Here is a 27,781-nt window from a genome sequence, read left to right as displayed (position 1 = left end):
TTAGCAGTCCTACTCCTCACATCCACGGTAAAAGATATCCATATACTACAAGCGACAATGACGGTAGCTAGGAGATGATCCACTCAGATCTATGACTGATTTTCACAGACGCTGACCAAATTTTAATGAGGCAATAGATCCTTTGGTTATGTATTTATAGTATTTCCATTTTATAATAGCATCGGTTGTGTCTCTTGATCCAGTATTACTTGTAATAACTTACAGGTCCATGGTTCGGACGCCTGCCTAATAATGTTAATAAAATGTCTTATCAGACTCTCCATTGCGACTGGAAGAAGACAATCGAAACTTTGTAAACGGTAACTGCTTGCATTTGAGATTATTATTGCGATGAAGGGATGAATTGGACGGCAACAATCTGTGAGATTCAAAGTGATGGATCACTCAAGCAAGATAAGGCTGAATATGCATATGCATGTATTTGCAGAATTCAAAGTTCTTTAGGTCACTCTTACTATTTACGTAAAGGACCGGATAATAATTAACGAACGACGGCGTAAGGTGATGCCGGGCTTGTATCGCTCTGTACATTTTGTTTCAGATCCAATCGGCCATATATTCATGCAATCTCTCTTCAATATCTGAAAGATGGAATATTCCCTCGATGATGCATATATGTGCTCAGGGACGAGGACTGAAGATATATGTAATATCTAGACTTTCTAAATGTGTCATCTCAAATGATAAGCGATATGGTTAGGTTCAAATATTATTGGGGTTTTCTCGCCAGTTGCTAACAACTGACGAATCAGTGCGGTCAGGGGTGTGCACTGGTCAAATGATGTATAACAAAATGGCGGCAAAAAGGGGGAAAAATGAGGGGAAGTATCTTCACTAGTAGGTTGATAGTCTTCTTTCTTCTTTTTGAGTCTATGCTTGCTTCATATCGACGTCTTCGGTAGCAAGTGCAGCGGAAGATGATGATGATGTGTTAGAATGCACAACGGGCGCGGAAGGGATGACAGATGGCGGTATAGATTTTCCATGAGTGGGTGGTATTTGATAATGCGGCCCCGGCGCGCTGCTTTGCAAAGTTGGAACCATGCTTTGTGAAAAGGACGATCGTTCGTTGGCAGATAGATGGTGGCCGAAACGAGACATGACGCTGTCCATGTATTGAAGCGATGAGGATGACGAGGATCCGCCACCCTGAGGTGAAGGGTACGGCATGTCGATAACAAAACAAATTGGGAAAAGGAGAGTGGAAGGAAAAAAAAAACAAAAAAAAATATGCTAACTTTTTTATTGGTCTTTTCATCGTCCTCCATCCTGGCGAATAGGAAATTGCCCGAACAATGGACCGCTGATATTTTAGAGAGAAATTCTCCGTCGTCATGGGAAACTGCATGATCAGGGGATGGTGACTGTGGCAGCGGCAAATTTCAAAATACGGATAAAGTGGTGGAAGTGCACAAGACACGGACCTGTGTTGCCAGAAGACAATAGAATTCTGAATTCTGCATTCTGCATTCTTAATACCATTTATTTGACAAAATTTCTAGTCGCCTTTGAAAAGATCGAAAGTGCGCAGATTTCAGCATTGTTCGCTTAATAGATATAAACTATTGAAACCTCAGTGATCATTTCGACCGTCTTCGTTCGAGTATTATGTACGAATACCTTGACCTTTACAAAGGACTTGCAATTTTTGGTGATACTACCTAGCGCGGGATCAGTATCATTTTTGTATTGGATGTGTCACAGGACTTGGAATCCGAGTATAAAAATGGAGCTTTATTGCAATCGTAATACAAGTCTGATTCAGTCTCACTGCATGTCTCTTCGTCCCCACTTTTTACTGCTACTTCTTTAGCAAAGCACGCACAGTTGAACAGTTTGTAATTGCGTTCTTCGCTCGGGGGCACATGCTGAAAAGCTTGATGTCACTAATTGAGATAATGGATCCGGTCATTACTTTGTCCAGGACCTGTTGGGTTTTGGTTCGCTCTATATCTATGATTCATGGATTTTTTGATGAAGAGAGAATCCGTGCAGATATGATGCAAGTGTATTGCTTCTTCACAGCGCTCTTCGTAGCGATTGGTGTTCCATATGACTAGCGAATGAAGTCCTTTTTGTTGGAGACCTAGCATTCACTTTGCTCTTTCAATCCAACACACTTGAGGTATTTTTCGACGTTCCTTTTGTTATCCGCTATAAATAATGTCAGTAAGAATATATAAATTGAGGTATTGGGTTTGTTTCTTACCTGTACTTAGTAGAGCTTCTCCAAGGTGGTTGAGAGCAAGAAAATGTCGTTTATTAAGGACCAGGACAGTGCCATAGTGCTTAGTTCAACTATGCGGTACTGCCCACCTTGTACAAGTCCATTTGATAGCATGTGGCCAGCTCTGCTTTTCGAACAGAAATTGTTGCTGGGCACATTGGGCAATTGTATCCACAACGACCCTCCAGCTTCCACCAGAAGGCCGATGATTTCTAGGTCTTTGATTCCCAGGAAGACAAGCTTATTGATGGCCAGATCTTTCTCCAACCGACCATTACTTTGGTCATCAGCAGCCTTAAAAAAGCAAAAACAACAGAAAAACAAGTGCCCAAAAAGACCGCCATCAACCCTGCCGCCATATTGCTTGGAAAAAGGAAATGAAGAAGAAGCCGAAGAGTGCCTGTCGGAAACTTGAAAAGAGCCTGCAGATGGAAATAAACGGGAAGGAACCGGAGCGGAGGAGATCAGGAACAAGTCTTATTCGACACAGTGTATACGCATTCATCGGGGACCCGTCCGCAACGAAAGGACGCCGTAATAGGAGCAGATTACAAAGGGAAGGGCTTAATGAGTCTTGACAGTAGCCGTGTGAAAAAACGCGTGATGGACTTGGGGATGTCTATAATGCGTACAACGCTGTAATTGTGGCAACAGTCATTCTGCAAACCTTTGCCATTAGCTACCACACCCTTTTCTAGTTCTGGACCCATCGTCTGATTGCAGACCTGTTATTACTCATTTTAGGGCGCGAAAATACTCAAAAGCATTTATCATACCTGAAATTCGGATGATGCTTGAAGCAAAAAGCTCACCATGAAGGAATACATATGAGCAAAAAAAAATGCAAGATGAACCGAAGGCAAAGATTACCTCAAGCGCCACGCAAGAAGCTCCAGACAGTAGAAGAAGGGGAGAAGCAAGAGAAAGAGTGTTTAAAATTTGCAGACGTCTACGTATGTTATATTGTTAACACAAAGATGCTTACATGATTGCTCAAGCAACAGTGTCAAATATTCACGGACAGCTACATCCACATTCCTTAAATGTTATATTTTTGCGCTGCGCATCAAAAATACATAGATAGCCTTTCAGGTACAAAGGAAGCCTTGGAGCAAATATGCTCCAGAATACTCAAAGCATTTCCGCAGGAAAATATTTACAAACATGTTTCCAGTGCAATTAGCGACATGCATGTTTCTTCAAAGTCTTCCGGTGCGTTCGAATGGCATATGCACAAATAATGAGACACCAAGTGACAAACTCCAGTGCACTTATAGTCGTATTTAAGGAAAAGAGACCCACTCCAATATGACCAGACTTTACATTGCTAAAAGCGGACATACTATAGGGAGAAAGTCTAAAGTATACTCTACAAAGAAATTTTAAAGTTACATACATAGTAGAAAGTAGGGCGCGAATAACAAGTGATAAGTAGATGCAGCAAGATAACAACGGATAAACTAAATTAGCGCATAATGTTCTATATCAAGCTGTGGTTCGTTTGTTCCTTCATCTGCAGGTATCCTTGTCAAGAGAGAGCGAAAAAGGAGCCGTTTGACAGCCCTTTTGCCTGGCCGCATACTTAATCGAGGTTTGCTGTTCCCTGAATTCCTAACGATATTAAACAAGTTGAAAGTGAGCTTGGGGTACCACAGACGCACGAGGGGCTCAGTCTGCGTCGCAAAAGATGAACCTTAATTAACGCATATTGATCTGTGTCGATTCCAAAATGGTACCGTAATCATACGGTAAGCACGACAACTTCCAGTTTGAGCAGAAAACGTTTAGGGGCTGTACACTGTGCAGTAGACTATCTGAAGATGGTTCTGCATGAACGGATGGAAACTTGCCGGCACGGGCTTCCTCTAGTCAAGCTTGCACAACATATTCCCTTCTGCGATGACGATACAACAGCCACTCGATTGTCGTTACCTCTGCCGGAATCCAACCTTACGCTGGTTTGTGAATAAGGGGTTCTCCCATTTTTTTACGTGCGCAGTTACTAAGATCAAGAGGAGCCAACAGCTGCAATTTTTGCTGGTCCACTCTGCCACGCCCAAGTCCTCTGCAAACGACAGACCTGGAATGATTGCAAGCAGGAAATCAGCATGACTATGCATAGTTACTAATAATAATGACTTTTAAGCTGTTGGCATTTCAATACATATCCTGCTACTGCTAAGTGATGCATGCAGACTGCTCGGAGTTGATGCTATGTAATGATATGACATGAATTTTTGGAGTTCTGCATTCAGCATTTCAGTTTGCATACCGGATTGCCATTTAGACTATGACACTCTTTTGACTGTCATGATACCACATGCAGCTTTTCCGGAAAAGGGTATGCACCGACGACATGGATCGACAAGACATAGAGCTTGACTTTTTTGGATGTCTCACGTCGGTAAATTTCTTTTAATAGCAAGTTACTCTGGAGAGTGGTCTGCTTTGTGAGATAAAAAAAGATAAATGGTGTAAGCCAAGCCTACTACGAGCAATGCAAAGCCATTCGGTGGATGAAACCGTTCTTATAACGACCGGTTGCAAAGAATACATAGCCTTGGCAGCAAAAATCCTGTCTGATTATCCCGCGCTGATGATACATCGGGGAAACTTGAGATACTTCCCTCCTCCCCCTTATAGCCACCCAATCAAAACCAAAAATAACGTCGATCTCCGAGCATTGTTCTATTCCCAGTGATTGGGAAAGCTCATTCGGTCAGGTTTAGAACTGCACTGTGTCTTGTCCTTTGCCCGCCGTTTGCGGGTAAACTTTGGGAAAGTGGCAAAAGAAACATACTTCCTTCCCGCAGACGTCGATCACTTTGAAGCCAATGGAAAGACTGCATGCTTAATACGCAGTGACGGGAGTGCAGAGCGGCTGCGAAAAAAGCAGGAGGTCCTCACTGATGTAGATCAGGATATTTTAATTTAATAAAAAGTAGCGGCAAGGGTATACTGTATTGCTAATAACTGTCTAGTCCAAGCTTGCCAAGAAGCGAAAAAGAGGGTCCTCCTTTGTCTTTATTGCCAGACCTTGGCATTGCGAAAAATCAGATTGGGGGGGGGGGGTTATGTCCCGAATCTAATAATTCTTCTCATTGTTGTCTTCACGTTCTCTTCGACGAGCACGTTTCGTTCCCTGAATGCAGGGCGCAAAAAGTATTGCATTGCATACATAGAAACTTTGAGAGTTGAAAAAAAGTCTACGATGATGGTGATGACCACGTTTCACAGCTCCCAGACTCTGTGCGCTGAGCATTTAAATATATAAATACTACAAGGATCGACCGCCAACCCCCATCGTCAATTACTACTTGTCGCTCCTGTACTCTTCACTTGTTCTCAATATGCAATCATTCTCTTCTGATACTTCCTCATTCTCCGTCAAGGATGCCAATGGCCGACAAATCAGTCTGCTGAATAACAATAGCAGCAACAATAGCGACAGTTACAGCGATCAAAACCAGCTTCAGCGAGATCAACAATACCAGCAATTACTCACTTCTGTTACTGTGAGGCCAACGCAGCGCCGCAAGTACCATTGCTCTGAACCCGGATGTAACAAGAGTTTCACTACCAGGTTAATTACACTCGTAAAACTTGTATTTAGAGTTTGGCAGATCAATACTAATATAAAAATGATCTCCAGTGGTCATTTGGCTCGCCATCACCGCATACACACCGGTGAAAAGAACTTTCAATGCATGTATCCCGGTTGTCCTTCTCGCTTTTCTCGCCAAGACAATATGATGCAACATTATCGAACCCATCTCTCCCCCAAAGGCAGGCGACCCCGCCGATCATACACTGTTCCAACTAGCTTCGAACCTCGCTTACAGCCGTCGTCATGCTATTGCCAACATTCGTCCGCTACTTCCTCGCCAGTTTCCACTCCTGTTGCTGAGCCAACAACTCCAATCGCTGCTCCTATCTTGCCGCAACTCTTTGCATCCCGTCAACAATCTCCTCCTAAGCTCCAGCCTCTGGAACCCTCCGCTACAGATCGTAGTGCCGCCTCCCCGGATTCTTTTTTATTCCCACGTTCAACACTAAGTGAATCCTCCCTAATTCACAGCAGCATCGGCATCTTTGCGTAACATCCTGCATCGATTTCTCCTCTCCTTTACTTCATGTACAAAGCTCCACTCTTCATTGCCAACCATTATCGTCATTTTAACTTTTCCAACTATTCTGTAAATCTTTTCATTATGCTATCCACATTTATGTTCGAACAGACGCCGGCTCCCTGTTCAATATGTAGGCTTTCCTTTTCTTCTTCTTTAACTTTCATCCTCTTTTCGTCAAGCTAAGGATTAACAGTAATAAAAAAGGAACATCGTTTGTTGTAATTGACAAATGTTCTTGACAGAGTAGTAGGGAGTTATTCCCCTGACGGGAGCGAACAAGTTTCAAGGAGCATGTTCATTTCAAGTGGTGCGGCGCATTGTGGAACAATGTTTTCCACATGTATGCTTCCGATAATAGTAGTTCGACATCCTTTTCCTGCCAGTCCTTGGTTGGAAGTTGTTGCAGGAAAATCATTATGCCCTGAATCCCAAACATTGTGTCAATATATGATCCATACCTGATATCCTCTTTTCATACCTGGAAATCTTGACTCTTGAGCTGTTCAGACCATTTTACGAGAAAAGCTGCACACACGTAAACATGGAACTCTGAAAAGCCTTCCGATGAACCCTCGGCCAAGTACGTGTCCCACATACGGACGGTGCTTTGCAGTGGCAATTCGCGCATCAGCAAACAGTTCATCCAGCGGAATGCAAATTGTATAAACTCGATGCCTTCTTGCTGCAGATGAAGCGCAAGACGACCTAGCATGAGAATAAGTTAGTATAGTGCTTACATGTTTGCGTAGGTAAACTCCCCTACCGTCAATACGCGACACCAGTTCTTTGAGTGTAGCCACTTGCCGCTGTATACCCGGCTGGGCAAATGTATAGTTATCCTTTTAAATAGTAGGTGTAAGTCTACCGATAAGAGTAGATATCGTGATCTGATGTGTACCTGAATACCATCCAAAAGCTTCGACAAACACCAGAAGCTGTCCGCTTCAATCACGGACAGTACATCGGGATCAAGCTGGCTTACATCGTAGTCTTCCGGATTATCCTCTGACGATTTCAATATTTAATCGTTCCCTCTATTCATCCTCTTTGCAACGGAATCAATATACTTACCAATGTAAGCTGATAAGTAAACTTCAAAGAGAGGTGTTACTAGGTCATTGATTCCTTGGACGTAACCGCTTGCAGGATGCCGTACGGCCCATTGGTATAGTATTCTTTCCAAGCACTAGATATACGCATATTATAGTCAGTCACACTTAGATTCAAGAACCAGCGACGGCACCAACAAACCAACTGGGTAGCTTCATATTGATATAATGGTACGCCTGGATTTGTTCGGGGGATATCAATGTGGATCTGGTCATGCCAAATGGGATATGGTTACATCTCTTCCTCGATTCATTCTAAAATCCATTTTAGCTTTTTACCTGATGCCACAGTGTCTGGTCGAGGCCTGCCGTTCCTCGTGCATAGGATGCTGCTACGCTGTCTGTGTACTCTTTCCGTTTACGCGCCAGTGTCGCCTTTCTCCTTGCAGAATTGCACGGCAGATAGCCCTGTCGCCCTCAACATCAGGAACTTTTGTCTGTATCCCCCAAGTGTTAACATATTTGGTATTATTCGTACCAACAATAGCTGCCATGCCACAGGTCGAAATTCTTTGGGTATACCGCTCCAGCTCAGTTTCTTCAACGCAGCTGTTAATGGTTGTTAGGCAATCCGTAATTCAAACGCTACAGAGCAGGGTCCTTTTTTATACCTAGGTCGACGTTGGTTTCAGATAGTACTTCTTTGAATTTCTGTGTCCGCGTAGGATCGGCTGTTTCTGAAGGATCCGTGTTATATACAATGTATGTCGGGTCTAACATGCTGTTTTAGGTTCCTGAAGATATGCGGGCCATGTGCGAATCAGGCAGATTCTACCTTCAAGCAGCTGTTTAACATGTAGTTTGACACCATTTGATGATTTCGATTTTGCTCGTTTGTTATCGGATGAAGTTTGGTTATCAGTCCTCGGAGAGGTTGGTATTGCAGCCGTAGGCGAAAGGGAGGTTTGTTGTTGCTGTGATGATAGTTGCTGTTGCTGCTGCTGCTGTTCTTCTTGCGGTAGTCTGTCAACTTGCTGCTGCTGCTGTTGCTGCCTAATACTGCGCTGCTTTGTATCGTAACCTAGCTCATCACTCCATTCATCATTTGTATCCTTTAGGAATATATCAAACGACTTGTTGGATTTGTGGTGACGGTGGCCTGATGATTTTGTGGATATTTGTGGTCTTGTCGCAGACGGTGTGGTCTTCTCCGTTTTCGGCAACGGTGGGTTAGTGTGTGATGAGACGGATGGTTTATCGAAGCTGCGGTTGCTGTGGTTGCCACCTTCTTTGGCTAGCACTAAACTCGTGTAATTATATCGGGCGCCAATAACTTTCGGCTCGTTGTTCGTTGAACTAGGAACAATACTGACGCTATTATCAAGTCGGTATATGCTTGGACGGGGAATACAAGTTTGATGTTGATTTCTTTACCTTCCAGGAAGCTTCAAGCCTTGTCTCTTCCAAAATGACCTATTCAGGCGGGGGAAAGGGAAGCGAAAACCCAGTTAGTGTGCTGCCGAATTGCTAGAACACACAGATTTCATGTACTTTTCAGTTGGAAGATCTGTACGGTTGCACGAATGGCTCGGTGTCAGAGGACTGCTAACTTTTCAGGCTTCTTTTCGTCATCTTACGTTCTTCCATGCTCACGCTTTGCTTGAATTGTGTAAAACTTGTCAAACGATGTTCTGGAGTGCACGGCGCAGAATTAACGGTCGCTTTGCGGAGTTTCCCTTTTGTCCTGAAGGGTCTTTGGAAAGGCAAGAAACCCGTGATGCGAAGGACTTGATCCAGCTAATATAGCCTGTAATTAAAAGATAGAAAATTCTAGAGGTAATGTAGCAGGTTTTGAGTTGCCACTTAATCTAGTTTTGTAGATGAAGGTTCTTTAGTTTCCATGCAATGTGTCAACTAGTTATTCGCGTGCTAAGTGCCAGATACAATCTATGTCTATCCAAATTTATTGTCTATTGAAGCATCCCTATAATTAGAGCTATGTATACACTGTAGATGAAGTGCAGAACATTATTTCTGGTCCAATACTTGATTTTCAATGCTTTCGTGTATTATAGTTAATGACTATTGCAGGTACCAGATTTTACGTACTAGTAAACGATTCTCCGTCTACAATATAACTCACGCTGCAAAAAGTAGTTCATGTATTTTCACATTCTGGTTACTCGCAGGATAGTTATCTTGCTTGCTGGGAAACTCCCTTGATTTCAATGTAGCGCGACAGCAACGCGTGCAGGACAATCCTCCGCCGCCGCCCAAAAAATTAAAAAGCGCGGATCGCGCGGTCTCTTTCTTTTTTCTTTTTACCTCTCATTTTTCCTCTCTCTGTTAGAATCCGTAAACATGGCCAACACAAAAGTTAGTGTCAACGCTTTTGCCCCCACTCAGCAGTCTCGGCGATAGCTAACAACTAAACCAACTGTATATAGACAGAACCTATGGAAACCGACAGCACTCCAGTGAACGCAGCAACCGAATCAGCAGCAGTAAGCAACATGCCTCAGCACCGTACCAGTATATTCGACTAATCACTAGCCATACTTGAATGTAAATCAGTCTACTCCTTCCGACATTTCTGCGACCAGCTCTAGAGTAAGCGTGATCAAACTTCTTGCTCAAGATCTTGAATCATCCTTGCTAAACGGAACGTTTTAGAGCGATCGCCGATCTGCAAAGGACGCACCTGAAGAGGATGAAAAGAGTCTGGTATGACATAAAATTGGTACAGCTTCCAGACTATATTTTGTCATTGACCCCATCTTTGCGTCCACAGTACGAGAGACGACTGAAACGATATCGGTACCTTTTGGGACAAACAGAACTTTTTGCGCATTTCTTGAATCTGAAAGCGGGAAAGGATGAAGCATTGCGCAAAGTTTTAGACGAACAGAAAATCGGTAAATCTACAGAAGAAGGGTACGCTGCCTTTGGCCATACCACATAGACCTTTGACATAATCATTCTAATCGAATGGATGCAGATCGAGACGTCGTCGAAAGACAGAAAAGGAAGAAGATGAAGAGATTCTCCAAGATGAAGGCGATAACGAGGAACAATTGACTGTCTTTACCGAGTCACCAAGCTGTAAGATTGGATAGGAATGGTGCTGCAGATTTTCCATCGGTTGTACTAAATGCAGTCAAACTTGATAGATGTCACCGGTGGCACACTTCGCGATTACCAGATTCAAGGCTTGAACTGGATGGTGTCTTTATATGAGAACGGCATCAACGGTATCTTGGCAGATGAAATGGTAGGATCGGTTTGGGTTACGGAATTACTTTCAGGATGCTGAGAAGGAAAAATGTAGGGTCTTGGTAAAACTTTGCAGACAATCTCATTCCTCGGATATCTCAAACACGTTCGTGGCATCAATGGTCCTCACCTCATTGTTGTTCCTAAATCTACATTGCATAACTGGAGAAACGAGTTCAACAAATGGATTCCTGATTTCAATGCCTTCGTTTTCCACGGCGATAAAGAATCAAGGGTAATTAGACTTTTCCAACTATCTTTCTCCACAGCTTATATCTTATCGACTTTAATAGGCCCAACTAGTTAACGATCGCATCAAACCTGTCGACTTTGAAGTTTGCATCACATCATACGAAACTTGCCTGATGGAAAAGTCACATCTCAAGAAGATCAATTGGCAGTATATTGTCATCGACGAAGCCCACCGTATCAAAAACGAGAATTCAATGCTATCACAAATTGTGCGTATATTACAGTCGAAGAATCGCATGCTCATTACCGGTACACCGCTTCAAAACAACCTACACGAACTTTGGGTAAAAATCACGGATACAATTTTTAATTCCAAGACATCACCACTTATACAATTTCATTGGTAGGCTCTTTTGAACTTTCTGCTTCCCGATGTTTTCTCATCATCCGAAGCGTTTGATGAATGGTTCGCTGGCCAGGATGGTGATCAAAAGAAAGTTGTCGAGCAACTGCACAAGGTAAAAGAAAAACTATGAAGTGTCTCGCTGCAGCTTCTAATTGAAAATGCAAAGGTTTTGAGACCGTTCTTGCTACGTCGTCTAAAGTCAGACGTCGAAAAGTCGCTCCTTCCAAAGAAAGAGATCAATCTTTACGTCAAAATGAGTCCTATGCAGCGAAAATGGTATCAAAGAATCTTGGAGAAGGATATCGACGCTATTAACGGCGCAACTGGATTATCAAAGCGTGAAGGAAAGACACGTCTGCTCAACATTGTAATGCAACTGCGTAAATGCTGTAACCACCCGTACCTGTTTGACGGCGCCGAACCAGGTCCACCTTACACCACTGACCAGCATATTGTCGATAACGCCGGAAAAATGGTCGTTTTGGATCGCCTTTTGGCAAGACTTAAGGCACAAGGCTCTCGCGTTCTCCTCTTTAGCCAAATGAGTCGTGTGTTGGACATTCTCGAAGATTATTGCTGGTGGCGAGGCTATGGTACGTCGGATACTTGAGTTACTCTGGATATGTTGATTAATTGCATCATAGAATACTGCCGCATTGACGGTCAAACGAGCCAGGAAGAGCGCATCGACGCCATTGACGAATACAACAAACCGGGAAGCGACAAGTTTATCTTTTTACTGACCACGCGTGCAGGTGGTCTCGGTATCAACTTGACTACAGCAGACATTGTCATTCTTTTCGACAGTGACTGGTATGATTGAGCCCATTCTTACATTCATATCGAAATTTCTGACACTTCACGTTTTTGAACCTGCAGGAACCCTCAAGTTGATTTGCAGGCTATGGATCGTGCCCATCGTATTGGTCAAACCAAACAAGTTAAAGTATTCCGCTTTGTTACAGAGGTATATATCGACAAAATTAATTCCTGGTAAAAGAGAATCGATCAATTAATTGTTATATAGAATGCGATTGAAGAGAAAGTTCTGGAGCGAGCTGCGCAAAAACTTCGACTTGATCAACTTGTCATTCAACAGGGCCGCATGCAGCAAACGCAAAAGAGTAAGCTACGATTTATACTTGATCATTGATGACATTTTCTGACCTTCGTTTATTTCAAGGCGCTTCGAAGGATGAACTCTTGACAATGATCCAACACGGTGCAGAGAAGATCTTTAATGAAACCGACACTACAGCAACTTCATCTGACAGCGATGATATCGATGAGATTCTCCGTCGAGGCGAGGAGAAGACAGCAGAACTTAATGCGAAATATTCAAACCTCAACATCGATGAGCTTCGAAATTTCACATCCGAAAGTGCATATCAATGGAACGGTGAAGACTGGAGCAGCAAAGTAAGCTTGATGTAGTACTCTAGATAGCAACGGATTGACTAATTACATCTTACAGCGGAAAGCAGGCAGCAGTCTGTCCTGGCTAGGACCTGCCAAGCGAGAACGCAAAGCAAATTACGCAGTCGATGATTATTACAAGGAAGCATTACGGATCAGCAGCAAAACTCCTTCTAACAAGGCACCCAAAGCAAAACGATATGCAGTTGAAGATTTCCAATTCTTCCCGGCCCGTCTGCATGAACTCAATGAAAAAGATACACTTTACTTGCGCAAGACATTAGGTTACAAAGTACCCCCAGTATCAGAAGAAGGCGATCCAGAAGAAGTCAAGGCTGCGGAGAAGGAGCGAGCAGAAGAACAGCGAAAGATCGACGAAGCCGAGCCGCTCACAGAACACGAGGAACAGGAACGCAAAGACTTGTACCAGAACGGCTTCTCAAACTGGTCCAAGAAAGATTTCTCCAATTTCATCAACGCATGTGCTCGGTACGGACGCAAGAATTTGGAAGCGATCGCCACCGAAGTTGAAGGCAAGACCCTCGATGAAGTCAAGAAATACGCCAAGGTCTTTTGGGCACGCTACAAAGAAATTGCGGATTATGAACGTCACATTACAAAGATTGAACGAGGAGAAAGCGAACTGGAAAAGATGGCCGATATTCAGGAGCAGTTGACAGAAAAGATATCACGGCATAGGGTGCCTTTGCAGCAGCTCAAAATCCACTACACACAGCCGACCAAGGGCAAGAATTACACGGAAGAAGAAGATCGCTTTTTACTCGTCATGCTCGAAAAGTATGGCTACGGAACCGAGAATGTCTACGATCATATCCGGCGAGAGATCAAAGAGTCACCGATGTTCCGCTTTGACTGGTTCCTAAAGTCAAGAACCTCACAAGAAATTGCTAGACGTTGCAACACACTGATCGGTCTCGTTCAAAAGGAGAACGCAGATCTGGAGGAACGTAGTCAGGAGGAGACTAAAAAGAGACGAGGAGGAAAAGCCAGTACACCTACACCTACCAAACGCCGTCGTGGAGCATAAATGAGAGCTTACTCATAATTAAAAAAAAAGATACTCGCAAATCTCCCATTGCAAAATATCAATAAAGTTGTTTCTTTCTGCTTTCCATATTGAAAATCGTTTATATGTATTCTATTGTGGATCTAGACCGGAGCAGGATCGTACGCAGGTAATGCTTTGAAAGGATGTGGAACAAGGGCGCCTGATATGTCTCCCCACCATTCTACCGTTCTATCGCGGTACCAATCAACTACATAGTTACATTGTTGTCAGTCCAACATTATTCTTTTCGATTTTTCTTCTGCTTGTCCATGCATATATATGCCAGATACTTGCTTGTCTTTCTTAATCCTTCTTCGAATCCCATGCGAGGACACCATCCCAGTCGTTCTAACTTTGAAGAGTCTACGCCGTATCGTTTATCGTTGAACGCACGGTCTTGTACAAATTCTATATGTTCTTCTTCGTCGTAGCCGAATATGCGGATCAAGCGCTTGGCAAATTCAAGGTTGGATATCTCAAAATTGCTACCAATGTTGTATGTCTCGCCAACCTGGCCGCGATGGAAAATAACATCCAGAGCGTCGGCTACGTCGGCCGCGTACAGATATTTTCGTGAATTGTGGCCATCGCCGTGTATGTAACATTTTCCATTTCGAAGTAGGCTGCAAATGAACTTTGATGTGATTTTCTCGGGATACTGATAAGGTCCGTAAACGTTGTTCGAGCGGGTGATCATAATAGGAAGGTTGAAAGAATGGTGATATGCCTTGACGAGGCATTCGGCGGCGGCTTTGGTGGCGGAATAAGGGTTGGTAGGGGCAAGGATGGTGTCTTCGTGGCAATCGGGCTGCATCGTTCCGTTCTCGAGTCGTTAGTCAAGCTTCACTTTCCACATGAAGTTTCAAGGTAGGAGATACGTACTCGGCTTACGACTTCACCGTACACTTCGTCGGTGCTGACGTGAATGAATCGTTTGACCTTGTGGACTTTGGCTGCCTCTAACATGACATGGGTTCCCATGACATTGTTCCTGGAAAATATTCAGTGTCAGTCATTACCAAACTGGTATCCAACTTTATCCCGATTACAGTACTTTGTAAATTCAAAGGAATCTCCAAACGAATTGTCGACATGCGTCTGAGCTGCAAGATGAAATATGACCTCGATCTTCTTTTCTTTGAGAACATATGCCATGAAATCTGATGATGTGATATCTCCCTGTGTTGTACAGGCATAGTCTCGTAAGAACATTGAACTGTGTTTACTTTATCCTTCTTTCTTACTTTGATAAAGGTATAGTTTGGGAATTCGGATACGGCCTTGAGATTATGCAGCGATCCGCAGTAATCGAGCTTGTCAACGACGTAAATATTGTATTCCGGATAAAGTACCACCATTTTTCGAACAAGGAAGCTGCCACTATGCATCCATAACATACGTTAGAATACGATGCAAAAGTTATCCCTGAATAAATCATTACATGAACCCGGCACCGCCTGTGATGAGAATATTCTTGACATTTGCTAGATCTGGAGGAAGTTCCAGTAAACGTTGGCCGATATCTTCTCTGTCGAATGCCGAAATTGTCTTTGACAACCGAGCATGCTTTTCTTCTCGGGACTCCATGAGCCTTGGTCTGCAGGCACTAGGAGTTGGAGATGGAGGAATCATTCGCTGAAGTAAGGAAAGGAAAAAAAGGGTCTCGGAGTAGCGTTCTGTCCAGAAAAAGCATATAGTAGGTCCTTATATTATCACCCCGACGACTGATTATATAATGAGTTTGTCCCGCGGGCAACTGTCAAAAGTGGAAAACAAACAATGATTACGCCGTCATTCAAAGTGGATCAAGACGAATCATCAGTCATTGTAACAATCAACACTCCATATGTCAGGGTGAGACTCCATATGCGAACAGATCTATGCTTTTGACCGTACTGATCAAACTTGCAAAGGCACAAGACGTTGATCTTCACGTACAGGGCAACGAGTTTCGATTCTTTCTTCGGCCATACTTTTTACGGTATACAATACTACCACGGACGTCATTCGAGAGCACCGATATTGACCAATCGTATATGTAGACTATATTTCCCAGGAAACATTGTAGAGGACGATGACTCCAAGGCAGTGTATGACCCATCTTCTGGCAAATTTACCGTGCGCATCAGCAAGGAAACCAAAGGCGAGACGTTCCCAGACTTGGATCTGTTGACAAAATTGCTCGCTCGACGAGGAGAATCCGAGGCACCGAAAAAGCCATTGATTGAAGTCATAGGCAGCAGCGATAATAACAGCAGCAAAGATGATACATCTGCATTGGATCAAGAGCAAGTGCAGGAAGCTATCAACTTTAACTGGGAACTTCCACAGACGTTACCAGATATCAACATTGGCACATCGGCAACGTACGGGTTTAACAGCCAATACAGCGGATACTTTGCCCACGTGCAGGAAACTATGAATGAAGTGAATGATATCACTGAACCTGAGAAATCGACACCAGAGTCCAGACGCCAGATCCGATTAGAAACAGAAACTGCGCATTTTGACGAAGATCACTATGCCATGGATTTCATCAACGACGAAGAGGTACAACGGGTCATGCAGTTCAAGACATTGTGGTACAAGGAGCTTCGAAGGATACAAAAGAACGCAAAGAAACAGGAAAATCGAGGTTAGCCTCATCGTGTATTTTAATCGTGTGCATTGTTTTAACTTTGATTCCTAGGTCCATTAATTCAAGAAATAGCGCGGCCAAACAGCGTTGAAGAAAGTTTGAACATGGATAATTTGAGGATCACCGATCCAGAAGAATCCTTGATTAAGTTTACATCCAAAGAAGAAGCCATGATGCGAGACCTGCCTAAAAAAGAATGCAAGTAGCGTATACAACTAGTTTGCAGCATCTGAAATCTCATACCAGGTTCGATGTAGATTTACTTTCTAACGAGAAGGCAACGTATCTTGGCTTGGTGGATATCTTGTTTGCCTACAGTTACAACCACCGCGTTTTTGAAGGCGAGAATACTGTCGAATCAGCCTGGTGTATCGGAAAACTATGCTCATCAATAGCATGCTTAGAGGTAAGGAAAAATTAAAGTAATACAAGAACGATGAATGCTTACGTATAAAACGATAGCAATTTAGCACTTTGAAGCAAGTAGTCATTGCCTCATTCCGTCGAGCACTCATATACCCGCTCTATCGCAACTATGCACTCAATGAAAAGTTGCTGCAAGATGTATATATTCTGTTTAGACTTGGCAAGCGTGCCATTCTGAAAGCACTGTTGGATGTCAAGGATACCTTTGATCACCACGATGTGTACTATATTTATAGCAAGATTTTGATCGACGATTACTGTACTTGGATACAGCATACAAGGCAAGTGTATATTGTGAACGCATCTCCCACAGAGACGAAACGACTAATACGAAGAAATAGTGATCATGTCTTGAGAACACTGGCACACGAGCTGCACCATTTTTCTATCAGCAAGGCCGAGCTGGAATTGGATCTTGATGAATTAGAAATGGTAAGAGCAGTTACATTTAGCGATAATATCCTGGCAAGTATAGCTAAACATGTATGTGTATGTATTACAGGTGGCAAAAGAGATGCAAAGAATGCAAGAGGAAGAAGAGGCAAAATAGCTGTAATAGAGAAGCCCTAATTGGTATCTAGTTTTGTTTACGTGCTGTAAAATATCTCCAATTCATGCAGGTCTTCGCTTCTTCACATTCTGACATTGCTGTCTTGATGGCAACTGTGACTTGTGACTCGTCCAGATTATTCAAGGCACACATCCAATCTTTGAAAGTGTCAAACTTTCGTTTCATCAGATCCTTAAAAAGATATCCCGTTTCCTTCATCGCTATTGCATACAGCATATATGAGGTTCGGACACGGCAACGTGTTGAATCATCTGTACACATACCCTGGATAGAAGACCATTCGCCTAGTGGAAGCTCAACTACACGTTCGTCAATATCGACAAACCCAACTTCGCCCAGATATTTTGATATCCTCTTGGATGTATCGCGGTCGATGCCGACTCTGGAAAAAATGGTACCAGCCCATTGATCAACCAGGAATAGATACGACCCAGGAGATTTCATTGCCAAGTCTAGTAGTTGGCACAGCAGAGCCTAATTAATTGTGCGATCAAAAGAGAAATTGGATGTGAGAGATTATTACCTTGTTCGTATATCTCAATGCAGCCTCCTGGTTTTAGCACACGATGAACTTGACGCAAGACATCTAGCCACTTATGCTCTGGAGAATTGACAAGCCAGACGTCCCGCATCATAACGTGGTCGACCACATTATCCTCAAAGGATTCCAAGCCAGTGTGGCCTTCATGCACGATTGTGTGCTCAAAATACAGATTCTTGGTGCATTGCTGCAGATTCGGGAGGGTTGCTGAGCTGTAATCTAAGCCGACAATGCGGCATTTTGGGTAGCGTTGTGCCACTTCCATTGCCCAGTAACCTAGGAGGGCTGATTAGAAAAAAGGGAACATGCCGACAACCTTTTATCGGGTGTAACCAAGGGAGGGAAATGATTATGACCTGTGCCTTTTTCTCTCCCACACTTTTCATTGTCACAACATACCTGCTCCGCAGCACCAGTTTATGATAAGCGTTGGTGACTTGGTGTGAAACTCGTATGCTTGGCGAAAAACATAATTCAACATGTAGTGCTGACGTTGTTGCCTGCAGCAGCGGAACCCCATTTAAGGTTAAGAAAGGAAGAACTAGCTGCATTTGGTTACCAGTTCGATTTTACCTGTCTTTCTCCTTCTTTCTCCAAGGCTCATGCTCTGGCAAAAGATACTTCTCCATCAAGAGACATTCACTCAAATAGCGCGGTGAAACATGACAAGCCCCGGTCGGGCAATCCTCGTCGTTGACATTATTAATCCTATGCTGAGCCTCCTTCAATGTAGTGATATCCCATTCCGAGCAGCATGGTTTGTTCGATCGCTTCGTGGAGCCGCCTGATGAGGATGAAAGCGTCTCGCGGCCGGAATAGCTCGCGACAGCAGCCGATACGGCATTGTCAACGGCTGTGCTACCATTGCAGATCATCATAGGAAAAGTGTCCGAACGGTTGCTTCGTCCAGCCGATGAGCTATCGGTGGTGGTGCTGTCATTGGTGTTGCTCCGGCTCATGCGGCCGGTTCCTTCCTTGAACCGACGTAGGAAACTTGAACTGTTTCGGCGATGCTGTTGCTGCTGCTGCTGTTGCTGTGCTGTCTCTGTTGAGGAACGAGGCCCATCACTTGAGCGATTGATTCGTGCGCGTGGGTCGAATCGTAAGCTACTTCTGCGGCTTCCAGCGGTTTCTGAGGAGTCTGTGAGGATTGTGCTGCGGGTAGGCGAGGTAATCGATGAATGCTTGCTATGTTTTAATCCCATACGGTTATAACGTTACAAGGAAGAGATAATTTTAATATTTGCAGTGCAGTGTTGTCATCAACATGACACGCAAGAGCATTCTAAAGGGTCGAGATATATTTGGTCAATGCAAAAAAGGCAAAGAGGGGTAAAGAAAGAAAGGAAAAAAAGAGAGGGTTCTCTATGGTTTGGGACATGTACTTTATGCATCGGTCATTGAAATCCCTTGGATGCCTGCACTCTCACTCTTCACTCTCTCACTCTTGCAAAATCGAAACATGTGCTGCTGCTTCATTTCTTTTTTTTCGGTTTTCCAAAACCCTTGTTTTTTCCTCTTTCTCTGGACTTTATCTGAACTGAATGGCACATTCTCGTCCGCCTGTTTCTGGACGCAGGCGCTCGTCAATAGGAAAGGGTGCTGCTGCCTTCGATGCATTCTACACAACTTCGTACGTTGCACCGCCGCCCGTCAAACGCTCAGCATCAGATACATTCTTATACGACCGAGGAAGAGAGGCCCATCACCGTGCGCGCCAAGAAGAACGGCGCCGGATACGTGACGAGCTCGAGCATGAACGCAAAGACAGTTTATCCACATGCCAGCTATTTTGCTTAACTCTGTGCATGGTGGGTGTTCAATTCACTTGTAAGCAAATTTACATATTCTGTCCTGGATCGCAGCAACTGATTTGGTTTACCAGGGACTGTCGAGCTGGCATACGGAACACCATATTTGCTATCGCTTGGCTTGCCCAAGGAAATGACGGCGTTGGTGTGGTTAGCAGGACCACTTTCTGGTATTATACTTGTTGTATAATTGATATCAGAACCATCCAGCAATGCTCAACAAACCTTATTGTTTTTCACCACCACAGGATTAATTATCCAGCGTAAGTTCGTTATTTATTGTCTGAAACCATGTAACTCTTGGCTGATTCAGTCCGTTCGTTACAGCACTCATCGGTGCATTCAGCGACAAGTGTACTCTGGCTCTTGGCAAACGTAGACCATTCATCATTGTCGGAGCTATATTTGTATGTTTGTCCATGCTTTGTATAGCATACGCAAAGGACATTGCTGCGTGGATCATACATTTATCTGACGATACTGGTATTCCCGAGAGATTGACAGAGCAGGTAAGAAACAAGCTCAATAAATCTATTGAGAAAATCACTAATTGTATGTGCAGGAACGCAGAACTGCTATCGTTGTCGCTGTCATTGCCTTTTATACCCTTGATTTTTCCCTCAATGCCGTCCAGGCTTCGTGCCGCGCATTGATTCTTGATATTCCTCCACTTTTGCAGCAGCAGGAAGCGAACGCTTGGGCAGCTCGGTTATCAAATGTTGCTATGGTTGTTGGCTACTTTACAGGATTCATCGATCTCGTCAAAGCTTTTCCATTTCTGGGTAACTCACAGATCAAGGTCTTTTGCTTGATAGCAGTTGCTGTCTTCATTGCTACTATTGGTATGACTTGCTTGACAATTCACGAAGAACAGAACACAGAAGAATACGATGAAAGGTGAGTTGCTACTACGATGGTACAGAAGAGCAGCATTTACTAAACACTTACGGATGATATAGTCCTTGGTACTATACCTTTGCATATATTTGGAAAGCGCTGCGTTCGCTGCCGGGTCCTATACAGAGACTGTGCAATGTGCAGTTTTTTGCATGGCTCGGATGGTTTCCATTTTTGTTTTACAGGTTCATATTATGCCGATGGTGATAGCACCACGTGTCACATTGTCTAACAAGACATTGATTATAGCACTACTTGGGTATCTGATCTGTACTTTGCATCTCATCCACAAAACCACCCGGATTCATGGGCCAAGGGCACGAGGGCCGGATCATTTGCGCTCTTACTTTACGCCATCATTTCTGTTGTATCTGGCACCATTCTTCCTTGGCTAGTATCCTGCAAACCATGCAACTGCTGGCTGTTGACATTGAAGAATTTCTACACTACCGGAAACTTGATATTCTCACTCGCTATGCTTTCGACGATCATGGTCACTAGCGTTACAGCTGCTACGATTATCGTTGCTATTATCGGAATACCATGGAGTGTTGTGCTCTGGATACCATTTGCTTTGGTCGGCGAGTACGTTACTGTCCCCGCGGATGTTTTGCATGAAGAAGAGGAGGATGAACGAGAAGAATCGCGTTTAGAACAGCAGCATGACGAGGAGACACGACCTATCACGGAAAATCGAGGAAGTCCCACGCAGCACTACGGCGCAACAACCAATGGCATACACACTCCGGTCTCGGAAAACGATGCTGACGAGGAGGAATTGGATGCAGGCATGGTACTAGGTGTGCACAACATGTACATAGTGTTTCCTCAGTTTGCTGTGGCTGTTGTCGCATCCATGATTTTCAGAGTAGTGCAATGGGTCGAGAATGGCCAGGGCGAGGAGCGGCCAAGAGACGGTCAGTCAGCCAATGTCGCGTGGGTGCTATTATTTGGTGGATTCATGAGTCTCGTTGCGACGGTCTTGAGCCGTCGAATTATCCAAGTGCCCGACACGACAGCAAGCAAAACCGCATGGCCAAACGTGACCATCACTGATAGCGCCGACAGAGTGTCGGTGTGATAACCGATGGTTTTACTAGCAAAGGAAATCAATGTATTATGTATTATAGACAAGGCAACGTAAAAGAATGAACAATGTGTACAGATTCTTATGTACAAATGGATGTATGTGCAAAATATTTAAGTCGAACATTCAGCGTCGTCTGGTATTGGATCTGGAAGAAGATGTCATTCGGCGTCGTGACGACAATGATGAAGACGGCTCCGAGGTGGGTGTTGGCGAAGCTGGCAGGTTATTGCTCTGTTGCCAATTGGTGCGTCGTTCTTCTAGCATCTTTGCCATACGATCCTCCAATTCTTTTCGGATATGTGGTATCTTTTGCAGACCGTGCTGCATACGCAGTTCATTTACTCTTTCTGTGGAAGAAAAGTATCAGATTATCAATTCACATCGCTCGCAAGTCGATAGTCGTTGCTACCATGCAATGGATCGTATTGTTCAGTTTGGATTCGATTGACGTTACGCTGCAATTCGTCGCGTTCCCTGCCCAAAAGCAACTCTGCTTCTGATACGGCATCAATGTCACGCTGCACACTTTGTATCATTTCTAGCAGCGTCCTCTTTTCTTTCTTTAAACGTTGACACTCGGCCTTGATCTCTTCCAGTAATTGCTGCTTATGCTCGAGTGCTTCCGTCTTTGACAGCAGATCGCTTTTGCAATCTACCAGAGACTGCGTCATTTGTCTATTACAAAGCTGTCTAGTCACTGGCGCGAAGCACGTAAAGGTATAAAGTGTCATTACTTGATGTTCTTTAATGTGTCGATTTGCTGTTCCATTTTTCAAAAGAGTGGAGGAGGAAAGTGGAGCGAAAAAATCCAAAGTCCCGATTTTTACTCCCCCTTCCTTTTCTAACACACAACACAATATGCTCGGTCTGTGGAGTAAGTTTGCGACGATCGTAGCGAGTTCACGAAACAAAGGTGTAACATGAGCTGTTGCCAGATACTGGTACTCGAGTATTGTCCGCGATCGGGCCATTGGGTCAGTCCATTCGAGGCATGGCTTACAAGGTATAACAATGAATAACGATAAGGTGTTCAAGGGCAAGAAAAGATCTAATATATGTATATTTATTGTAAAGTTAAAGACACATTCGGGAGCTGCTAAACGTTTGTATCCTACGAGTAACGGTAACTTGAAGCGTTGGAAGGTCGGTCGTCGACACTTGAACTCTGGCTTTTCGGCTGAACGTATCAATCGCCTCGGCAAATCCACCTACCTCAACGGTGCCCAAAAGAAGATGGCACACAAGCTCATGCCTTACAGCCGATAATAAACTACAAAAATCAGCTCTTGTGGACTATCACTTCTTTGTTTTACAGCGTGCTCGGGCAATCGAGAGAAGGAGATTGGGAAGGATGGTTAAGGTCACAGCTGTCAGAAAAGGTTCCATTGACAGTGTTAGATGCATTCTTGAACTTGCAAGTTGGGAGGAGAGTAAATGTAGAGTACCACAACAGGCACATAATTGTTGCAAGTGCAATAGGGCAGAAGCAAATCTCAACAAGTCAAAGGCATCTCAATAACTGGCTACTGTTTATGACACGGAGAAACAACATCGTACACGATGACTTCCTCTTAACAGCATCGAATCTTGTGCTGTTATCTTGTCCCTTTCGTTCCCAGGAACGTTTCTGTCCATGTCACGTTTGGCTTCGGATAATGAGGATGATGCAATAGGATGAGGCTTGCCTCAAGCCGGAACGGGGAAAGAGCATCGATAACCAATCTGTCTGTGATAATCCATTTCCAACGTGAGAACAAAACAGACCAATGCTTGAGGGTAATTGTATGCATATTCAACTGTGCAGAGCATTGCATCGGAACAAGGTTCATGTCGACCTTAACGATTGGACCACTTTAAAACACGTTCTAGCAGGCACGTATCTCGATCGCTTGCCTTAAACAGGCAAAACATTATACCCAACGGTGTCATCCATTTGGGTTATCATTTATCTCTGTCTCTGTTTGTGGGAAATTGCCATGAACGGCAAAATTTGCATTTTTCATACATGAGACGTATCCAGTCAGAAGAAAAGCGCATTCACATGAATATATATGCCCGGGTCGATAATAAGAGAGGAGGGGTAATGATTTGTTTTAGGCGCTAATATATAATGGACTAGTTGGGATCGGTTAGCGAGATCTGTCTCGGGGACCCGTGAGGATTTGTTGGACGAGGAATGCTGAAAATCGTCCGAATTTCAACGGCAGAGATACAATCATGACGCAAACGTAATAATTACCGACATTTGCGCGGCGGCGTGGGCCGTCTTCAAAGGCCGTCTGCTAGCAAAAATGCCAGCCAGATAGACTATCTGTCTGCCCTGCACAAACAGTCACCGACTCCTTATGTATCCTTATAACAACTAACGTTCTTCGCTTCTTCCTGTGTTATCTCTTCTATTAGTAACAAAAACATGTAGTTTGATATCTCGTACTAGATCGGCCATAGTAGTAGTTTCGAACTCTAATTGCTTTCATGCATGAGTTACCAGATCGTATAGCCCCGGTGACCCTGCACTTGCGCAATTAAGCTTCAAAGACAGCGAAACTAAGAGCCTCTATAGTTTTGCATGTGCTTTTTGATATGGCATCATTGTGCGGAATATAATATTCCTTTTGCTTTATCCGAGCGAAATCAGTGCCTTCGCAGCAGCAGTGGCATGTTTGCTGATAACAGAGATAGACTCTTATGTATCAAATTTTTTTTATTTTTGTATCAGAGTAATTAAAATGTGTCAATGGTATCCAACGTGTCAGCCACACCCACTGCGCTTGAAACGTCCGTGACTTCAAGCCTTGCAGCGATGCATTCAGTCAATAACACAAATTTTCGTACGGAATAGCATATAAACAAACATCAACAACACAACATGATTTTTTCTTGCCTCCTTTCAGGCAACCCACATTTGCATGTCGGAATTGACCGACGGTATTCATTATCCAGGGTTCATCGGCGCACATCCATTCGTGGCTGTCTTTCACACTTGCAACTCCGGAGCGATAATGGCCCAAAATGGATGCTAATGACGGCACGTTTGAAACCATGTTTTTCGAGGGTCCCATCATATATAAGAGCTCGGCTTTCATCCCGCTCCTGCCCATTGTATACGCTTTTTTCCCCACACCCTACAACAACACCACAATGGCTCTATCCGTCTTACCACCAGAAATCATCTTGACTATCCTCGAACAATTGCCGCTGGCCGACCTTGTACGAGCAGAACGAGCCTGCCGCATGTTTCAAACTTTCTGCCATCTAGAAATTGAACGCAGAATCACAACCGGCCCGCTCAAGGATGAATGGGGCGTATTAATACATCTCGATCAAGCATTGGCGAAACCGACACGATTCAATAAAGCAACAAAGCAAGTTACATACTCTATCGCAATGGATCCTGTGCAGATTAAGACAATGTACGATCACCGACGACAAATCCATTGCCAACTACTTCGACGACACAAGGCTGTCTATCGATACCACGAAGATTTCATGTTCACCATTGAAAAGGGCATGAGCCAAGGACACACCATCGATATCGCAGCAAAAGGTGCAGCGTTGTGCCAAATCCGAGGTGCTCTGACACGACTGCCGTCATCACCAGATCATCAACCTGACAACAAACAGACCATCGCACCCCCGCCGCTCACATATTCACTCCAAGTAACCGAACTCTCTTTACCACTCTCAACGATCGCTGCTCAGTAACAACCATCGTGATCGCCACCATCATCATCGTCACCATCAACATCATCATTGTTATCATCGTTATCATTTGCATCATCGTTAATAACTCCTCTCCTCCTCCATCATCATCCACATGTTTTCTGCATTGTCAGAAAAGAGAAATCAGGAACACAATATACCCTATCGCACGTTGCATATTTTTTAGTGCCTTTACAAGTATTAGCATTATCAGTTCAAATCACCGCTCTCCCCCTTTCTCCACTCAGAAGCACCTCCTTACCCTGTTTATCAATAATCAAGATTTGACACCTGTTACACAAACATTCTCATCCCGGATAAAATATATTCAGCATCATTCCAAAAGTCGTATCTGTGATACGCATCCATAACCATATATGTATGTTTTTTGTATTTCATAGTGGTAGTAGTATTAGAGGATGTTGGAGATCATATATAAGGAACATAGCTGTTGTTAGTTGCGGCCAAAGATCTGGAACATGATTTTGCGAACAAAGGATGAAAGGATATCGGGTTCTTCTTGATAAAATGACTAGGAGCATTGTTAGCAAATTCTTTTCATTTTACATTTTCCATTTTTCTCAAAGACAAACTCACCATGATTATTGCCATGGCGACACTGGTCATCATGACTTCAAAGTGCTTAATGCGGATGATCCATTTGCGTTGATATGCGATTTGGTAAAAGCTCTTGAGAGCGATGGGCAAGCAGTACATGGCCAGTTCTCCTCTCCGCTTCTTTTCCTCTAAAAAGATGGAAGACGCCGAACAGACAAAGCCAAACAAACCATACAAGTACTTGCTGTTGAATGAAGTAATGCCTGTACCGACAACCTTGCGGTGCATGCAGATCTGGTACTGATAAATTGTTACGAATAGAGCAAGAAATGCACATGATTTCAAAGTGGCCAGCGCCGTTCTAGACATCATCTTGACAGGGCTGTGATAAATAGCAGCAAATAATCAGTAGGTTAGCGACGGTGACATAAAATCAAGATCTCCCACACATCGCCCTCACTCACTTTTTGGCAACAGTCTTGGAGCGTAGCAACAACATCGGTACAAAGTGAAGAGTTCCGTACACCGGTAGCATGCTTTGGCACACTTTTAGGAATCGCTCCACGGCCGTCGCGTTGCATCCATCTATCCACGGATGAATCACCTCGCACGGAACAGTCGCAGGATATGCTGGTATGGATTCGACGACCGATAACGCGTGCTTTGTAGGCTTGTATTTTTGGATCGTCTGCAGTGTCTCGTGTGCAGATATCGGTAATCCACGCACGTTCTTTTCATTGATCCGCAGTATATCGGATGGTACACGCGCTGTCTTGAGCATAAAGCTGTAGTATCCGGGATCAAGCGTGTGAGGCTGCATCTGTCCACCCATGTGTAAGCAGCTGATTGTCTTCTTTTCTTTTGTATATTTTGTCCATGTCCTACCGTGTACGCATACAAGATCTGTGCACATGCCAGACCAAACAGCAGCGCATCGCCGTTCTTGAAGTATAGGATATCTCTGGCTTTTCCGGCATTGTAAACTCCTTGAAGCGCTCTGTTTGCAAATATCGATCGGGTCAGTTATATGCACAGAATGGCGATGTACCACTATAGATCGAAAAACAAGACAATACCTGACAAACAGCTGTTGCGCAATGTCTACACGCCTCTCTTGCCTCTCGCACAAAATAGCCAGACCTGCCACTGCACCGGCAACGAGTCCATTCAGGCGATCGTCCTTGTCGCGATACACACGCATGCCGTTGTTGACGAGTTTCCACAAGAGCGCAAATGTACCAAACATGCCACCAAATCGAATAGCATTCTCGCCTTTGAAAGATGCTGCAAGGAGCTGCGACAATGGTGCTCTGATAAAACCGATTATCAACGTTTTCCGCTGCTTCCTGGATGTTACTTTGTGATGCTTACCGCCCTCGAACAACACGCAGGAGATACAAGCAAAAGTTGACACCAGCTCGAAGTCCATAAGCTATCAGGAAAGCCCCTACATACAATGTGACAACCGTAAGCAACGTCGCATGTTACTGTGCGGATCATTGATCTACTAACTGGCTCCGCCCTTGAGAGCATGAACAGCCACTTGCTTTGCATCTTTCGGAAGATACCAATCTTTTTTACTGAGCTCGGTGTAAGACGACGGATTGCGTTTGAGTTTCGCTTTTAAACGGTGATACGACGATGTGCGTTGGCTCGATTGAAGCTTATCGGGCATGTATATCTTTAAAGGTAAGAAAGAACAAGGAAATGAGTGAAAGAAAAGAGGAAGATAAAAAGACGGGAAAAAAAGGGACAAACAATGAC

The 27,781-nt window shown here is 43.9% G+C and overlaps 13 protein-coding genes across 13 annotated transcripts; 6 read left to right on the top strand and 7 right to left on the bottom strand.

Annotated features, from left to right (window-relative positions):
- Window positions 1–891: 891 nt before the first annotated feature.
- On the bottom strand, window positions 892–1,191 carry VTP01DRAFT_10583 (uncharacterized protein; the record flags this gene model as incomplete). The annotated part of the gene is made up of 1 exon (XM_069378961.1): window positions 892–1,191. The coding sequence occupies one exon, from the start codon at window positions 1,189–1,191 to the stop codon at window positions 892–894; it is 300 nt and encodes a 99-aa protein (XP_069238983.1).
- Window positions 1,192–2,796: 1,605 nt separating this feature from the next.
- Window positions 2,797–3,075, bottom strand: VTP01DRAFT_10582 (uncharacterized protein; the record flags this gene model as incomplete). Its single annotated transcript, XM_069378960.1, has 2 exons — window positions 2,797–2,973; window positions 3,025–3,075. The coding sequence occupies 2 exons, from the start codon at window positions 3,073–3,075 to the stop codon at window positions 2,797–2,799; spliced, it is 228 nt and encodes a 75-aa protein (XP_069238982.1).
- Window positions 3,076–5,598: 2,523 nt separating this feature from the next.
- Window positions 5,599–6,348, top strand: VTP01DRAFT_10581 (uncharacterized protein; the record flags this gene model as incomplete). Its single annotated transcript, XM_069378959.1, has 2 exons — window positions 5,599–5,831; window positions 5,901–6,348. The coding sequence occupies 2 exons, from the start codon at window positions 5,599–5,601 to the stop codon at window positions 6,346–6,348; spliced, it is 681 nt and encodes a 226-aa protein (XP_069238981.1).
- A 325-nt stretch (window positions 6,349–6,673) lies between these two features.
- On the bottom strand, window positions 6,674–9,074 carry VTP01DRAFT_10580 (uncharacterized protein; the record flags this gene model as incomplete). The annotated part of the gene is made up of 13 exons (XM_069378958.1): window positions 6,674–6,799; window positions 6,857–7,083; window positions 7,142–7,217; window positions 7,277–7,383; window positions 7,450–7,564; window positions 7,630–7,695; window positions 7,767–7,895; window positions 7,966–8,036; window positions 8,099–8,200; window positions 8,263–8,801; window positions 8,862–8,900; window positions 8,979–8,994; window positions 9,065–9,074. The coding sequence occupies 13 exons, from the start codon at window positions 9,072–9,074 to the stop codon at window positions 6,674–6,676; spliced, it is 1,623 nt and encodes a 540-aa protein (XP_069238980.1).
- Window positions 9,075–9,788: 714 nt separating this feature from the next.
- Window positions 9,789–13,762, top strand: VTP01DRAFT_10579 (uncharacterized protein; the record flags this gene model as incomplete). The annotated part of the gene is made up of 16 exons (XM_069378956.1): window positions 9,789–9,803; window positions 9,875–9,931; window positions 10,002–10,037; window positions 10,101–10,151; window positions 10,219–10,361; window positions 10,426–10,529; window positions 10,598–10,698; window positions 10,756–10,935; window positions 10,994–11,236; window positions 11,300–11,410; window positions 11,465–11,891; window positions 11,943–12,111; window positions 12,178–12,265; window positions 12,326–12,422; window positions 12,482–12,717; window positions 12,773–13,762. 16 exons carry the CDS (start codon window positions 9,789–9,791, stop codon window positions 13,760–13,762), a joined length of 3,048 nt encoding a protein of 1,015 aa, XP_069238979.1.
- Window positions 13,763–13,884: 122 nt separating this feature from the next.
- VTP01DRAFT_10578 (uncharacterized protein) lies at window positions 13,885–15,415 on the bottom strand (the record flags this gene model as incomplete). The annotated part of the gene is made up of 6 exons (XM_069378955.1): window positions 13,885–13,991; window positions 14,078–14,591; window positions 14,666–14,774; window positions 14,838–14,962; window positions 15,028–15,163; window positions 15,225–15,415. The coding sequence occupies 6 exons, from the start codon at window positions 15,413–15,415 to the stop codon at window positions 13,885–13,887; spliced, it is 1,182 nt and encodes a 393-aa protein (XP_069238978.1).
- A 147-nt stretch (window positions 15,416–15,562) lies between these two features.
- VTP01DRAFT_10577 (uncharacterized protein) lies at window positions 15,563–17,397 on the top strand (the record flags this gene model as incomplete). The annotated part of the gene is made up of 8 exons (XM_069378954.1): window positions 15,563–15,637; window positions 15,697–15,764; window positions 15,826–16,418; window positions 16,473–16,619; window positions 16,679–16,827; window positions 16,884–17,128; window positions 17,189–17,279; window positions 17,350–17,397. 8 exons carry the CDS (start codon window positions 15,563–15,565, stop codon window positions 17,395–17,397), a joined length of 1,416 nt encoding a protein of 471 aa, XP_069238977.1.
- Window positions 17,398–17,424: 27 nt separating this feature from the next.
- VTP01DRAFT_10576 (uncharacterized protein) lies at window positions 17,425–19,164 on the bottom strand (the record flags this gene model as incomplete). The annotated part of the gene is made up of 5 exons (XM_069378953.1): window positions 17,425–17,618; window positions 17,682–17,870; window positions 17,942–18,235; window positions 18,359–18,459; window positions 18,533–19,164. 5 exons carry the CDS (start codon window positions 19,162–19,164, stop codon window positions 17,425–17,427), a joined length of 1,410 nt encoding a protein of 469 aa, XP_069238976.1.
- A 339-nt stretch (window positions 19,165–19,503) lies between these two features.
- VTP01DRAFT_10575 (uncharacterized protein) lies at window positions 19,504–21,748 on the top strand (the record flags this gene model as incomplete). The annotated part of the gene is made up of 7 exons (XM_069378952.1): window positions 19,504–19,789; window positions 19,845–19,940; window positions 20,019–20,033; window positions 20,098–20,279; window positions 20,333–20,667; window positions 20,730–20,852; window positions 20,917–21,748. 7 exons carry the CDS (start codon window positions 19,504–19,506, stop codon window positions 21,746–21,748), a joined length of 1,869 nt encoding a protein of 622 aa, XP_069238975.1.
- A 132-nt stretch (window positions 21,749–21,880) lies between these two features.
- Window positions 21,881–22,526, bottom strand: VTP01DRAFT_10574 (uncharacterized protein; the record flags this gene model as incomplete). Its single annotated transcript, XM_069378951.1, has 3 exons — window positions 21,881–22,104; window positions 22,167–22,432; window positions 22,492–22,526. The coding sequence occupies 3 exons, from the start codon at window positions 22,524–22,526 to the stop codon at window positions 21,881–21,883; spliced, it is 525 nt and encodes a 174-aa protein (XP_069238974.1).
- An 89-nt stretch (window positions 22,527–22,615) lies between these two features.
- Window positions 22,616–23,023, top strand: VTP01DRAFT_10573 (mitochondrial 54S ribosomal protein bL35m; the record flags this gene model as incomplete). The annotated part of the gene is made up of 3 exons (XM_069378950.1): window positions 22,616–22,631; window positions 22,693–22,760; window positions 22,832–23,023. The coding sequence occupies 3 exons, from the start codon at window positions 22,616–22,618 to the stop codon at window positions 23,021–23,023; spliced, it is 276 nt and encodes a 91-aa protein (XP_069238973.1).
- A 1,875-nt stretch (window positions 23,024–24,898) lies between these two features.
- On the top strand, window positions 24,899–25,462 carry VTP01DRAFT_10572 (uncharacterized protein; the record flags this gene model as incomplete). Its single annotated transcript, XM_069378949.1, has 1 exon — window positions 24,899–25,462. One exon carries the CDS (start codon window positions 24,899–24,901, stop codon window positions 25,460–25,462), a length of 564 nt encoding a protein of 187 aa, XP_069238972.1.
- Window positions 25,463–25,913: 451 nt separating this feature from the next.
- VTP01DRAFT_10571 (uncharacterized protein) lies at window positions 25,914–27,692 on the bottom strand (the record flags this gene model as incomplete). Its single annotated transcript, XM_069378948.1, has 7 exons — window positions 25,914–25,991; window positions 26,057–26,399; window positions 26,482–26,837; window positions 26,903–27,014; window positions 27,094–27,327; window positions 27,389–27,464; window positions 27,530–27,692. The coding sequence occupies 7 exons, from the start codon at window positions 27,690–27,692 to the stop codon at window positions 25,914–25,916; spliced, it is 1,362 nt and encodes a 453-aa protein (XP_069238971.1).
- Window positions 27,693–27,781: the final 89 nt, after the last annotated feature.

Source organism: Rhizomucor pusillus, assembly GCF_041956525.1.
Source record: "Rhizomucor pusillus strain CBS 183.67 unplaced genomic scaffold VTP01scaffold_9, whole genome shotgun sequence".
Lineage (NCBI taxonomy): Eukaryota > Fungi > Mucoromycota > Mucoromycetes > Mucorales > Lichtheimiaceae > Rhizomucor > Rhizomucor pusillus.
This window is presented reverse-complemented; position numbering and strand designations above follow the sequence as displayed.